The sequence below is a fragment of the Giraffa tippelskirchi genome, chromosome 5 (genome assembly GCF_054371585.1).
Source record: "Giraffa tippelskirchi isolate mGirTip1 chromosome 5, T2T-mGirTip1v1.2.pri, whole genome shotgun sequence".
Classification (NCBI taxonomy): Eukaryota; Metazoa; Chordata; class Mammalia; order Artiodactyla; family Giraffidae; genus Giraffa; species Giraffa tippelskirchi.
This window is the reverse complement of record NC_137279.1, coordinates 103,670,725-103,684,295: the sequence shown is the minus strand read 5'-3', so window position 1 is coordinate 103,684,295 and position 13,571 is coordinate 103,670,725. Positions and strand designations below refer to the sequence as shown.

General features: G+C 40.9%; 1 protein-coding gene across 13 annotated transcripts in view; it reads right to left on the bottom strand.

Annotated features, from left to right (window-relative positions):
- The window catches only part of WARS2 (tryptophanyl tRNA synthetase 2, mitochondrial), a 92,472-nt gene that overhangs the window by 69,236 nt on the left and 9,665 nt on the right, over nucleotides 1-13,571 (bottom strand). For 5 of the 13 annotated variants that reach the window (XR_014052532.1, XR_014052534.1, XM_081486142.1 and 2 more), the window contains exon 2: nucleotides 4,835-5,171. The exons of the other annotated variants lie outside the window; for them this stretch is intronic. Coding sequence is in view for 2 of the 5 variants with exons in the window: in XM_081486136.1 (XP_081342262.1) it covers nucleotides 4,835-4,981 (147 nt within the window). In the remaining 3 variants the exon portion in view is untranslated. The remainder of the gene's footprint in view (nucleotides 1-4,834; nucleotides 5,172-13,571) is intronic. 13 annotated transcript variants of the gene reach the window in all.

Here is a 13,571-nt window from a genome sequence, read left to right as displayed (position 1 = left end):
CTAGGTTTAAGTTGAGTTACTTGCTCCTTTAAGTACCACAATGCTTTGTTCTCCCTCTAGACAGCATTTGATTGTGCTGTAATTTACTTTTCCAGCAAGTCTGCCACCCTCACCAGCCAGTGAAATTCTCAAGGGCAAGATCCATGTTTCTTAACATTCTTAACATCAACAGAGTGGAGGTTTAATATATATACATAAGTGAGGTAGAAATGAACACTAACTGTATGACACTTCTACAGTGCAGGAGCTGGAAGTCTGGTCTTATCTTACTCATCATCCCCAGGGAAGAAGAGAATGAGGGAAGGATATTCACAAGACTACAAGGACATTTTCAAATTATCCTTTCCCAGGTTACCTATGCATCTTTTAGTCAACAACACCTACAACTATCAGAACACCTTTCCAAATTCTTAACGTATGGCGATCTTTTTAAGATTTTTTTGATTCTTTATTTAATTTGTTACATTCTTGTTTCTGTTTTCTGTTTTGGTTTTCTGGCCCCAAGGCATATGGGATCTTCACTCCTCGACCAGGGGTCGAATCTTCACCCCCTGCACTGGAAGGCAAAGTCTTAACCACTGGACTGCCAAGGAAGTCCCTGCATTGCAACCTTAGGTGAAGCTATAATAACACACTATTAGAATAAAATGTGCTGAAAAAACTATTTTTATGAACCCTTGATAAAGTTGTTCAACTCTGCTCAGAACGTAAGCAATCTTACTTTAAGGTTCAGAATGGATTTTATTTGATAATTTCCTGATTTTATTTTAACAAGGTACAGTCAGAAGGCAACTTGCAAGTACACAAGGAGCTCATAGTGTAAACTCAATTTGACTTTTGACTAGTTCTGCCCTTAGGTAGAGTGTGTCTACCCTACAATACAGCACTATTTCCTTTTTCTGGAAGACAAGCACAGCACGCACTGCTCCCACCCCAACTCCCTGGCCCCCGCCCCTGCCTCGCCTTCAAGGAACCCAGGAGCACGCCTAATCCGGCAAGGGCAGAAACACAACAGAACACTGCAGGATCAGGATGTTTTGAGTTGAGTGAGGGGATGGGATTTATGGGAAAACTGAGTGGAAATGTGTTTATGTTTTTTAATCTGAATGCTTAAAAAGGATACATTAACAATCTCAAAATCAACATCAGATGTTGTGTGATGACTTCAACATAACAAATAACCTCTTAAAACAAAATATTTTGAAATCCAGTTCCTCCTTTGCTCACCTGCTGCTGCTCTGGTTCAAGGGGCCAGGGCTTCCACTGTGACATTTCCGAACAACCAAAAGCAACCTGGAGAAAAATGCTTTGGTCCTACTAGTGTCCCTGGTGGTAATGAAATAGCAAACTCCTGACGTTAACTGGCAAGTTGAGCAGAAATATATGTTTTATTATCAGAATTATTTCAACTTCCCCTCACTAGGAAATAATCAATTTGGAATATTAGTTCACTGATTAAAAATAAAAACAAGCCCATGCTATTTTTTAAATAAAGGATAATAAAATAGTTTTCCCAGTGAAAAAGTTACACTTGACTAGTCTAATGCTTCTGTATACCACAGGTGCTCCAACTATAATTACTGACTAAAGGAGAGTGTCATCACCAGTTCCTTCTTTTAGAAAAATAAAAGACTAGAAGTCTTTTTTCTTTTCTTTTTCAAGCACTGTCTGTCCTTGCCTTCCTTTCCCTTCCATCTTTTACTTTTTACTTGTAAAAGCACAAGCCATTAAATCTGAAATCTGGATCTTCACTTTATTACATCTGATACAGAATTCCTAAAATGGGTTCCAAGTCTCTCTAACACACAAGCCAGTCATTCAGCTTTAAGTAAGGACATCTGAATTATCTAAGTTACCAGAATTCAGTAACTCAGATAAAAGCAGGAAGGTACAGGTTCTTTGGGGGCCCCTGAAATTGCAAATAGGGGCCCAAATATGACATTTCTGAATGTGGGCCAGAAGCTATAAGCAGCAGAATAATGTGTGCTAGATCTAACAACTCAATCAGCCAGCATTGCCAAAATACCACTGTCATCCCTCATCCTAAGGAAAGGGAACAAACACTGAGGGTTTAGAGAAAAGGTGTCATATATTAAGTCCTGTTTCCAAATGGCAAACTGTTAAGGGCTTAGTCTAATGACTATACTTGATTTCACCTAGGCCCTAATTTAGGGTCAAGAATAGTTTAATTCAATCAAAATAAACTTTCAATAAGCACATGCAGGTAACAGACCATCCATCCATCCACCAATCCTGCTTTCCTTCCTTCCTTCCTCCCTTCCTTTTTTCTTTCCTTCCTCCCATCCATTTATCCATCCATCCACCCATCCCTCCACCCATCCATTCAAATATTTATTGAGGACTAACCATGGTACAAAAACTGTGCTCTTGCATCCGTGGGGATACAAGAGCAATACATGATCCCTGCCCTTGACAATTCTGTAACTCAATGACTATTGTGCTATGCCTAAAAATTCACTGGTCCATTTTATTTATAGCTAATTTTAAATCTCTAGTCTACTTAAGACCCAGGAGCTCCCCTCTTATTAGATGACCCCAGTCCATTTTTACTGAGTTCAATATGTAGCATCAGCTTCCCTACTCTGTACTGCCAAATATTTCCATGTAGATAACCGTCTTCTTTCCTCTTTTGTTTTAGAGAGGAAAATCCCTCTAAGATTAACCTTTTCCCTCAGTGCTACCGATTTTATACCTTCTTGTGTTCTTAAGACTATTTCTCCATCAAGTTTTCTTTTGCTTTCTTCCATCTTAAATCTTACCTCTTTACACATTCTTTCCCATTGTGTAGAAGTACAGAAAGAGGTCTAGCCCTATATGGAGTTATTTCTCCCTTTTCTACTCTTCCCAAAAATTACCATGAGAACCCTGTACTTGCCCACCACTTTAACTCCCCATAAACTGGTTTCTCAACCACCAAGTTACTACAGCTTTTCTAAATCAATAACGGTTCCTTAATCCCTCACTCCAACAGCGTCTTCTGCCTTGTTGTTCTTCAATGACCTCTTTGAATCTAACAACTGACACTCTTTATTATCATACTTCAAAACCCTCTCCTTCATTTCCACAAAACTACAGTGTTGCTTATATTTTTGCCTACATGGTATCTCCAATTTTGTTTCTGCTGGTTCCTGACTTTCCATTTTTACTTGCTAAATGGGGTCCTACGCCACAGCAGCTGTTTTTAACCTTTGTTCTTCTATGATAGATAATGCTCACTGAAGGAAAAGACTCCCTTCTTTGCCTTTTCTTGCTCCCCACTTGGGTCAAAGAATGGCTCATTGAATTGATCAGTTTCAAGGACCACGCCTGGGTCCTGTTTGTTAACAGGTGAATCCTGCCCTTTCTGCCATCCCTATGAGCCTGCCTAGAGCCAGGCTCCCCAGACTCCCCTCTTCCCTCATTAAGAGGTCAAGTTGATCTCTTGCACCCTCTATCTCAGGCTGCTGGTAATTCACATCCCAACATTTGGGTCTGGGTTTAGGTAAAGAGTCTCTGGCCTAATCAAGTTTATCAGAGCCACACATTAGGGTATCAGGCCCATGCTAAGTTGATGATAAAACAGTATTTTAATTCTCATAGGCCACTGTACCCAGTAAAGCTCACACAGAGGGGATTCTTTAAAACTAAGAAGGGGTCCAGACAGATAATGGCACTAAATAAAATTTTCTTTAAAGGACAAAAGTAAATAAATATCTTTTAAAAAGGGACTCCCTGGTGGTCCAGTGGTTAAGAATCCCCTTGCAAGGCAGGGGACTCGGGTTTGATCCCTAGTCAGGGAACTAAGATCCCACATGCAGTGGAAGATCCTGCATGCTGCAGCTGGGACCCAAAACAGCCAAATACGTAAGTATTAAAAAAAAAATCACAGGAGTCTGTGAGGGGCTGAGCTGAGATCATGCACAGTTCTAGACATTGGTAAAACAAAGGTGAAGGAAAAGATGTAATCCCTGCATTTCTGGAGCTTATCTTCCAGTGAGCTGAGCATGCATGCTAAGTTGCTTCAGCTGTGTCTGGCTCTTTGCAACCCTATGGACTATAGCCCGCCAGGCTCCTTTGTCCATGGAATCTTCCAGGTAAGAAGACTGGAGTGGGTTGCCATTTCGTCCTCCAGGGGACCTTCCCAGCAAAGGGAATGAACCTGTGACTCCTGCATTGCAGGCAGATTCTTTACCGCTGAGCCCCGGGACAAGCCCCCAGCTATAGCTACAGGGACTTTATATAAGGGATGGGGCCACTCAGCTCCTCCAACTCACTGTGTTCTGCTGCAGCTTCAGAGCCAGCAGGGCAATAACGTGATCTAAAGGACCTCCCTTGCTCCAATCTTTCCTGCTTGTGCATCCCTGAAATTCTTTTAGCAGAACTCAAAATCTTTTTCATGTTCAATGAATAATAAAGGGCTCAACATGCTAAATATTTGGTTGAAGTAAAAATAATGAAATCCATTCATATTAAAGTACATCAAATAATAACAACTGTAGCAAATATACATTGAGCGCTGTGGTATACCAGGCTCTTTTCTTCACATTGCTGCTTAACTGTTGCAACAAACCTACAACAAAATAGTAGGTGCTATAACTAGTCCCATTTCACAGGTAAGGTGACTAAGGCACAGAGAGGGTAAGTAACTTGGGAAGGAAGTGGCTGGGCCAGGAAGTCTGGCTCTAATAATGACTTGACATCACCACCTTCCCTTTATTTTGCTTTTAAGCCAGGGAGGGGATCTGAGAGCAGGTAAAAACTATAGAAAAAACAACTCGCCAACTACAGAAAGGGTTAGTCCAGCCTGTATGAGTGTGTGCATGCTTAGTCATACCTGACTCTTGTGATCCTTTGGAATGTAGCCTGCCAGGCTCCTCTGTCCATTCTCCAGGCAAGAATACTGAAGTGGGTTGCCATATTCCTTCTCTGGGGAATCTTCCCAACACAGGGATCGAACCCGAGTCTCCTGTGTCTCCTCCATTGTAGGCGGATTCTTTACCCACTGAACCACCAGGGAAGCCCCCAATCCATCCTGGTAGTGACCAAACAGAAGCTGTGCGCATGTGCACAGAGCTTAGTGGGGATAATGCTGCTTTGCTTGATGTATGGTTTGGAGATTTCATTTGTGTTTCTTAATGGAGGAGAAGTATTTATTGTTCTCAATGCAGTATCTAAATGGAAAAGAACAGGAAGATTCTGAGAATAAAGTCCTAAACAACGAGAGTGTGGACGGTACCATTTTAGAGCAGAATAATAGCTCAGTAAAGAATCTGCCTGCAATGCAGGAGACCCAGATTTGATTCCTGGGTTGGGAAGATCCCCTGGAGAAAGAAAGGGCAACTTACTCCAGTATTCTTGCCTGGAGGATCCCATGGACAGAGGAGCCTAGCAGGCTACAGTCCATGGGGTCACAAGAGTCAGACATGATTTAGCGACTAAACCACCACCACAGTCTACTGGATAACCTGAACAAGGCACACAACCAGAGTGATACTGTCCATGACACCCCTTTCAGTAAGCTGGCCATAACCCAGCCAGGGTTTCTCCAGCTTCCAAGGTCAGCATGGGAGACTTGGGAGTTGCTTGGCGACCATTCCTGTCCACAAAGAAAAGTAATGTCCATGATTAGGGCTTGGCAACTCTCCCTGTCACCCACTACTGGCATAAGAGACAGAATGGCAATGGTCCTACGATTATACCTATTGCAGAAGCTATAAATTCATCCCTAAGTACAATCTGCAAAGACCCAAACTAATCTTGCTTTATCAGAGCTTAGAGTTAGATGGCCTCCAGCTACCTTAAAACACAGCCATATGCCCCTGATATTACAGGACCTATTATGCAAGGCTCCTCCCAATCCCAGAGGATACCAAATGACATGCCATTGCTTGCTGTTGCTTCCTATCCACATTTTTAAATAACAGAATAAAACGGAAAGAAAAAAAAAAATCCAGCCACAATTGGCTCCAGTTGGTGTGAATAATGAGATGTGGTTGTCAGAATCCTGGAAAGCTGCCAGCTTGGTCATTAGCTGGCCAGATACTGGGCCCACTTATAAACAGGGTAAGGAATACAACTTTAAATGAAGTCAATTTTAAGGAGACTTTAAAAATGTGGCATTTGGGTGTGAGATGAAACAATCTTAAGAATTAAAATCCTCCTTGTATTAAGTGCTCTCCTGAAGAAAGGGTACAGGTTATGACGAGATGAAGCTTCCTCAGTTTTGGGAGTCAAGCTTTGCCCAGTTAAAATCTGGCCCCTCTTTTTGAAGTGTATGATGGAAGAACCCTAGCTTTGACAAGTTGGCAGTAATCCTTGTGATCTATTTTACTGGGATATATATTGTCACTGCAAAAATAAAACATACTACAAAACTGGAGAGCAGACTCTGCCTGTGATCATTAGACAGACTGGACCAAGTGCCTCAAGCCTTTGATGCCCCTGACATATTATTTTCTGGATGGTGTCCAGCAACCCAATGCAGAATAGCTTTTTCTCTACTGTATCCAGATGGCAAATGGAAGAGATCAAATTCAACAGTTTCAGAGCTAACCTTAATGGATGTGAAAGGCTGGCTTCTCCACCAGCTTTGCAGGGATCTACAATACAAAAAAGGCCTTTGAACAAAGAGACAAATAATTGACTTTTCCCCCCCCCTCTCTTCAAAACTAAACCATGGATATAGTAATCTGGTTCAAATCCATCTTCTGGTTGAAAAGGACAGCCAAATATCTGATCAGTTCTAATCATTGGCACTCTCATGACACTTTCTGTGAAGTTCAGATGGGTGTTGCTCTTAGTATTCTGGACAGCTTTTTTTTTCACCTTTTAAGCAAATATTTTCAATCTTCCTCTGTTTCCTCCAAACTTTAAGAATATATATATATATAAATGTTTAGGCAGCAGCATTTTATAGTAAGATTCACACACCATTTACTAAAGGCTGAATTTCAGAATTGGTGAGCATGAGCCTTGCACATTTGTGTTATTGTATACACACGCTCTAGAACTTCACTGAGTCCTTTTGTACAGGAAGGCATATGGTATGACAGTCTACCTCCTTCTTCAGACAAAAGATTTCACTTATTGAAGTGCCAGGAATACTTCATTATTAAATAATTTCACATAAAAATCCTATGGTGTAGATCATAAGACCAGCTTTATAACTAGTAAGCGGTACAGGAGATAATAATAAGGAAGAAGGCTTTCAAAGAAAGGAATAAGTTTATCTTCCATGAGCCAACAAAACAGAAAGGTCAACTTTAAGTAGGAGTTCTTAAGCTGAGTTCATGGACTTGTAAAACTGTACACAAAATTTTGAGAGTTTATGTACATATTTTTCTAGGTAGAAGGTCCATATTTTAATCAAAGGAAATAGTGACACGGCCCCCCACCCCCCAAAGTATAAGAACTCTGAGGACAGGACTTAATGGAAACAAGATGAAGTACATTAACATATCTAAAGAAAGAATATGCCTCCTGGAGTGGTGGAAGCTTAGAAAACGCAGCTCTTTTGGGAAAACTTTGGCCATCTGTTTAAAGCCACGTCCGAGGGAAACGGTGCTATGACACCAGTCAGGAATATGTTGTCCAAGGAGCATGTATGCTCCAAAGTGAGGGTGGAGTTTTGGGTTATCACAGGTGAATTACAGTCGCCAGTGAGGTGACCCAAAGACCACCCCCTACACACGCACACCTTGTTCTGATTCCACACCCATCAAGCTATCTTATTTAATCACCTGGTTTCCCAATTAATTTTTCCTACAAGTAGAGAAATTAAATTTTCCTGCAAGTAATCTGCAAAGAAAAGTAGCTGCTACCCCTGATCATTCTGTCTTCATATAGGGTATGTTGTGCACACATATGCATGTGCAAACACTTGCATGTGTGCCTGTGTGTGTGTAATGCGCAAACACATAGATGCACATGAACTGGACTCCTACCTACCTGGCTACTACTATCTTGGCTAGTTCTCATCTTTCCAATCTCTTAATGTTGAAATGCTCACAGCTTCAGTACTTAGACCTCTTCTCTTTCTAAAAACACTGCCTAAATGATCACACCCAGTCTCATAGCTTTAAGCACAGTACACGCTAAAGACTTACAAATTTATGTCTGCATCTAGATGTCTCTCTTGAGGTTGGGTCTCATATATTCAACTGTCTACCTGACATCTCCATTCAAATGTTCACTAGTCATCTAAACTCCTGATCTAAACTAGTCATCTAAACTCCTGATGTCTAAAACTCAACTCCTGATCTTCAACCCAGTCTCCAAAGTCTTATTCCTCTTGCTGTCTTTACCATCTTAGCAAGTGGCAAATTCATTCCTAAAGGTGCTCTAGCCAAAAACCTTGGAATCAATCTTGACTCCTTCCTCCCATCGTACTGATTAGATAATCAGTAAAAAACAAACAAACAAACAAAAAAATCTTGTTGACTGTACATTCTCTAAAATAAATATCAAGAATCTGACCACTTCTAATCTTTGATGAAATCAAGTTACTGAGCTTCTCTGGTGGCTCAGATGGTAAAGAATCCACCTGCAATGTAGGAGACCCAGGTTCGATCTCTGGGTCAGGAAGATCACTGGAGAAGGAACGGCTATCCACTCCAGTATTCTTGCCTGGGAAATCCCATGGACAAAGGAGCCTGGTGGGTTACAATCCATGGGGTTGCAAAGAGTTGGACACTACTAAGCGACTAAACACACAAGCACATTTTTATTACTCATCCTTGTCCAAGCCACTATCATCCCTTGTGCAGATCTTGCACTAGCCTCTGATTGGTCTCCTTACTTTCATCCTGCTCTTCTATTTTTAACATAACAGCCAGGGTAAGTTTAAAAACCTGTGTCAGCCTTCCTTCCTCTAAACAAAGCCTTCCATGGCTTTGCAACTCAATCCTAGTAAAAGACAAAGTCTTTATAATTGCTTCTAAGATACTATACAATTGTCTTCCCCACTTGCTGTTAGCCATCTGATTTCATATCTCCATTATGTCCTGACAGCCATGCAGAAACTCCAATTCTGGATCAAGGCTAAAAAGCTAATTCTTCACTTACATATTTTGGTAGTTGAGCACTTTTGGTGAGAAATCTTAAAACAATGTAGAATCTACCCATAAATCTAAGTTATAGTTTCTTAGGCCCTCGACTCTCAACGCTGCTTAATGAACCATTTTTAAAAACTTATGTAGTACTAATGATGTGCCTGGTACTGGTCCAGACACATAAATATTAACTCCCTTAATCCTCACAGTAATTCTGGGAGGTAGACATTTTTATTGTCTCCATTTTACAGATGAAGAAGTTAAGGTATAGAAAAGTTAAACGACTTGCCAAGTAAGTATTGCTAGCTGGCAGGAGAGCTTACTAGCTCCAAACTCTGGCAGTCTGCCTATGGAGTTCAAGCTTTCAACTGGTCTTACAGATGACGAAAATGAGGTATAGTTGTCAGTAACTTGCCCAAGGACTTCCAATTACCAAATAGAACTTGACTTTGAACCCAGGCAGTCTGACTTTTAGTGCTCATTCGCTAAACCACTACCTGATTCCATTATCTCAGGACTGAAGCTCCCTGAGTGAATTTATACCGATCAGGTTTTACGGTTCCTAAATTTCCCACCCCAAACTCATCTAGACCCACAGTCATCTCTACCCCCTTTCTCCCAGCCTCAGAGTTGATCTGTTTCTCCTGATGTGCAATCATTTGCTCTGGATTGCATTTCTTTCCATCTCTTTCCTGTATCTGCAATCTCTCCATCTTTACTGGCTCCTGCAATCACGCTCAAGTCTCCACCATCCCCAAAGACCTTACCTCCAAAAAATTCTCTTGGTCAGACCATTCTTTAAAGCTCCCTTCTCCCTCCCTGGCACGTCATTCTCATTCAGGTTCCTCACAAGAGCAGTCCCCACTTCCTCACCTCTCAACTCATTAACTTGCACCAGTGACTCTTCTAAAGCTGCTGCTGTTGCTAATATCATTAGTGATACACCAGTTATAAACCCCGAGAGCTAACTTTTAGTCTGTATCATACTATAGCACTATTTTAGTCTTCATTTTTCCTTTGAAATTCTCTACCCCCTTGGAATCCTTCGACTCACAATTTAATGATTTTTCTCTCATCTCTCTGTTGGATTTTTCAACTCTGGTCTCTCTCAGTTTAATACTATGAAGGGTTAAAAACTGCTAATTTTTGAACATTATTTTTCCCACTTTATGTGCTTTTCTTGATGGTCTCTCTAAACACATAATTTAAAGTGCTACTCAGCCGACAGCTATCTTGTCAGGGATCTTGGCTTTGTTATTTTTTTGGAAGAGCCCCTTCTTTCTCTCCCCATTCCTTCTTACATGTGGTCCACATGGAGGCTGGATGACCCTCTCTCCACAGTCAGTGTAAAGGCAGGCATTTGACTTTCAGGAAGAAAGGAGTCATGGAACACTGACCAAAAGTCTGCTATTTAGACAGAAAAATAAGATGAGGGGAAAGCTGTGTCTCTGTTTGAGTCATAGATATGTTAATATATTCCCAACCAAAATTAAGGACACATGGTCTGCTAAAGAATTTCTGTTCTATTTTAGAATGTGAAAAACAATGTGGGAGATGTCATGTGGATGCTGAAACACTGGAATTTCCAAGACATTTGAAAGTTTGATGGGTACAACTCATCCTGGGTTTAACAAGATGTTTGGCCACTGTAGTCACGAACTTATCAGGAAGATGCTGCAAATAAACCCCATCTAACAGACAAGACATCCTATCATAAAACAGTTCTGTGATTATGCTAGGTTGATTTTGGGTTTTATTAAACATGTAAATGATAAATTGGTAAGGAAGTATAACAATAAACTTTCCTTAACAACTACTAAAATGTCAATAGGCCATTTTAAAAGAAGAAAACGTAAGTTCTTTGTAATGTAGATATAAATTCTTCTTGAACCATACTACTGTACTCTTGTGTGTGTGTGTGTGTGTGTGTGTGCATGCTCAGTCACTCAGTTGTGTCTGACTCTTTGCGACCCCATGGTCTATAGTCCACCAGGTTCCTCTATCTGTGGGATTCCCCAGACAAGAATACTAGAGTGGATTACCATTCACTTCTCCAAGGGACCTTCCCAACCCAGGGATCAAACCCACGTTTCCCGCATCAGCAGGCAGATTCTTTACCGCTGAGCCACCTGGGAAGCCCCACTGTACTCTATCATGGTCCAAAGAAAAATGGAATAGCACTAGATGGGAAGCTTGTTATTGTTGTTCACTCACTTAAGTCATGCCTGTTTTTTGCAACCCCATGGACTGTAACCTGCACTCCTCTGTCCATGGGATTTCCCAGGCAAGAATCCTGGTGTGGGTTGCCATTTCCTTCTCCAGGTGGGAAGCTTACAAATGGCCTTACTGTCTATAGTGTAGCGTCAGTACAGGCCTTAGTGTCTACATATACAGTGTAATAATACAATGAGACTTAGAGCTGTTTTCTATATCTCTGCAGAGCGTACCAAGATCTGTAGAGCAAAGGTCCTAAGGCATGCCTTCACAGGTTGCTTTAAAGAACTTATAATGAACGATTAAGAAAAAAGGCTATGCTCATACAATAAATGAACATTTTACTTCCTTCAGGAGTTGAAAGCATACTCTTAATACTACACTGCATGATGTCATTTGTTGTATAGATAATATGCATGTTTATTGAACTAGACAGTCTCTTGAGGCAAAACTACACTCAAACTAAAACCTTCTCATCTTAATTCTCAGTTTGTCTATGCTTTTCTATATACAAAGGTAACAAACTTTAGTATAATTTACAGAGGTAGCAAACCCCAGTATAATTAGATACACTTATAAAAAACAGAAGCTGTACCTGTGAAACAGTGTATATATCATAAACTGTTTCCTGGTGGAGCGTTCACAAAAAAGTCTGAATAAAAAACAACCCCCTCCCCAAACCAAGCTTTCCATCTGTCTTAAAGCAAATGTCCATAAACAGAGAGAGTATATATGGAAGGATTTGTTAATTTCTATAAGAAAGGTACAAAGTCCTATAAAATTTCAAATGGGAGCAATCATTTCCAGCTTAAGAGCAGTTTTCCATACATGAGTTTTGTTTTTGTTGTTTGCTTGTTTTTTATTTTAAAGAATCACCACTCTTTAAAGATTGACGGGTACATACAAATTAAAATGGAAAGAAAGGTTTTTACAAGGAGAGACAGTGACATTAACAAAGACGTCAAAGGAAATAGCTCTGAGCAAACTTGGAAATTCTATTAACTCCAGGGCAGAGGACCCATGCAGGACAGCAATGACCTGGAGAAGTGTTTTGATCTGGACTGAAGGTCGGAATGTAGGGTTATAAGGAGTCTAAACTTTATGAGAAGCCCTCAAAGATTTCTGAACAAGGGAACAACATCATTAGCACACTGCTTTGGGGAGGTTAATCTGGTCAGATTGATTTTGGGGGAGGATGAGGGGAAGGATAGCCTGGAGATGAGAAGAATCACAAGGTTCTTAAGATTGGTAAGAGGTAGAGGAGAGCAAAGTTGGTGAGAAGAATAATATATTAGTGAAGACATAATCATCATAAAGCACAGAGGACCCACCAGGTGCTGTGCATTGGCCAAGGGACTTTACACATATGATAGAATTTTGAATCCACATAAAAGTTTTACCATGTGAGTACTACTATTAATACTTTCAGATGAGGAAACTGAGGTGTAGTGAGGTTGTATAACTTGCCTGACATCACACAGTTAGCATGTAGTCTGACTTATCCCGAAAGCCATGTCCCTTCTGCTTTACCACACTTCCTCTTCATGAGAAGTCAGTCAAGTTTAAGATGACAAGTGTAATGTTTCTATGGCTGTTGAGTCTCTAGACACTGGCTTCTCTGGGTTACTGAGTTTCACAGCTTGGCAGCATGGGAGCGCCTGGAAACTTGCCAGCCATGGGAGAAGCCAACATTGCCTTCACAGAAGGAATTTCCTTCACAACCAAGATGGCCAGGTAGCCAGTATCCACGGAGGGCCAACCTGGCTCTCTCCCCAGAATTGGCAAGGGCTCCACATCATCTGGTCCTTAACATCTCCCTTGGGACTCCACCTTCACGCTGCGCACTTACCCCCAACCCAAGAGGCTCTTTTCTCTTCCAGTAAATTTATGAACTGGCTGCTCAGACCATTCTCCCCCTGGGAGGACAGGAATCCAGATCAGGGATTTAAGTAAACAGCTCCATTTCCCTTCACAATTACATTCTCCTGCTCCCCCAAAGGGGCTGAAACTATTAGAGTAAAAAGTGAGGCTGAATGAATATAAAATAGAATGGTCCATGCAAAGTCTCTGTTCATGGGAGTTATAAGGAAATGTTCATGAGAAGCCCTTTGTCTGGTGTATAAAATAAATTCTATCCAATGTTGCTAATTGTGAAGCCTCAACAGCATCCCAACTAACGTACTAATTAGTAATAACACTTCAATTCAATTCATAACAGACTCTACTAAGAACTTTTGGGAATGAGAATCTTTTAGAATAAAAGTCTTACTCATTCCTTGTAGAAATGGCCCACAACACTAATTACTT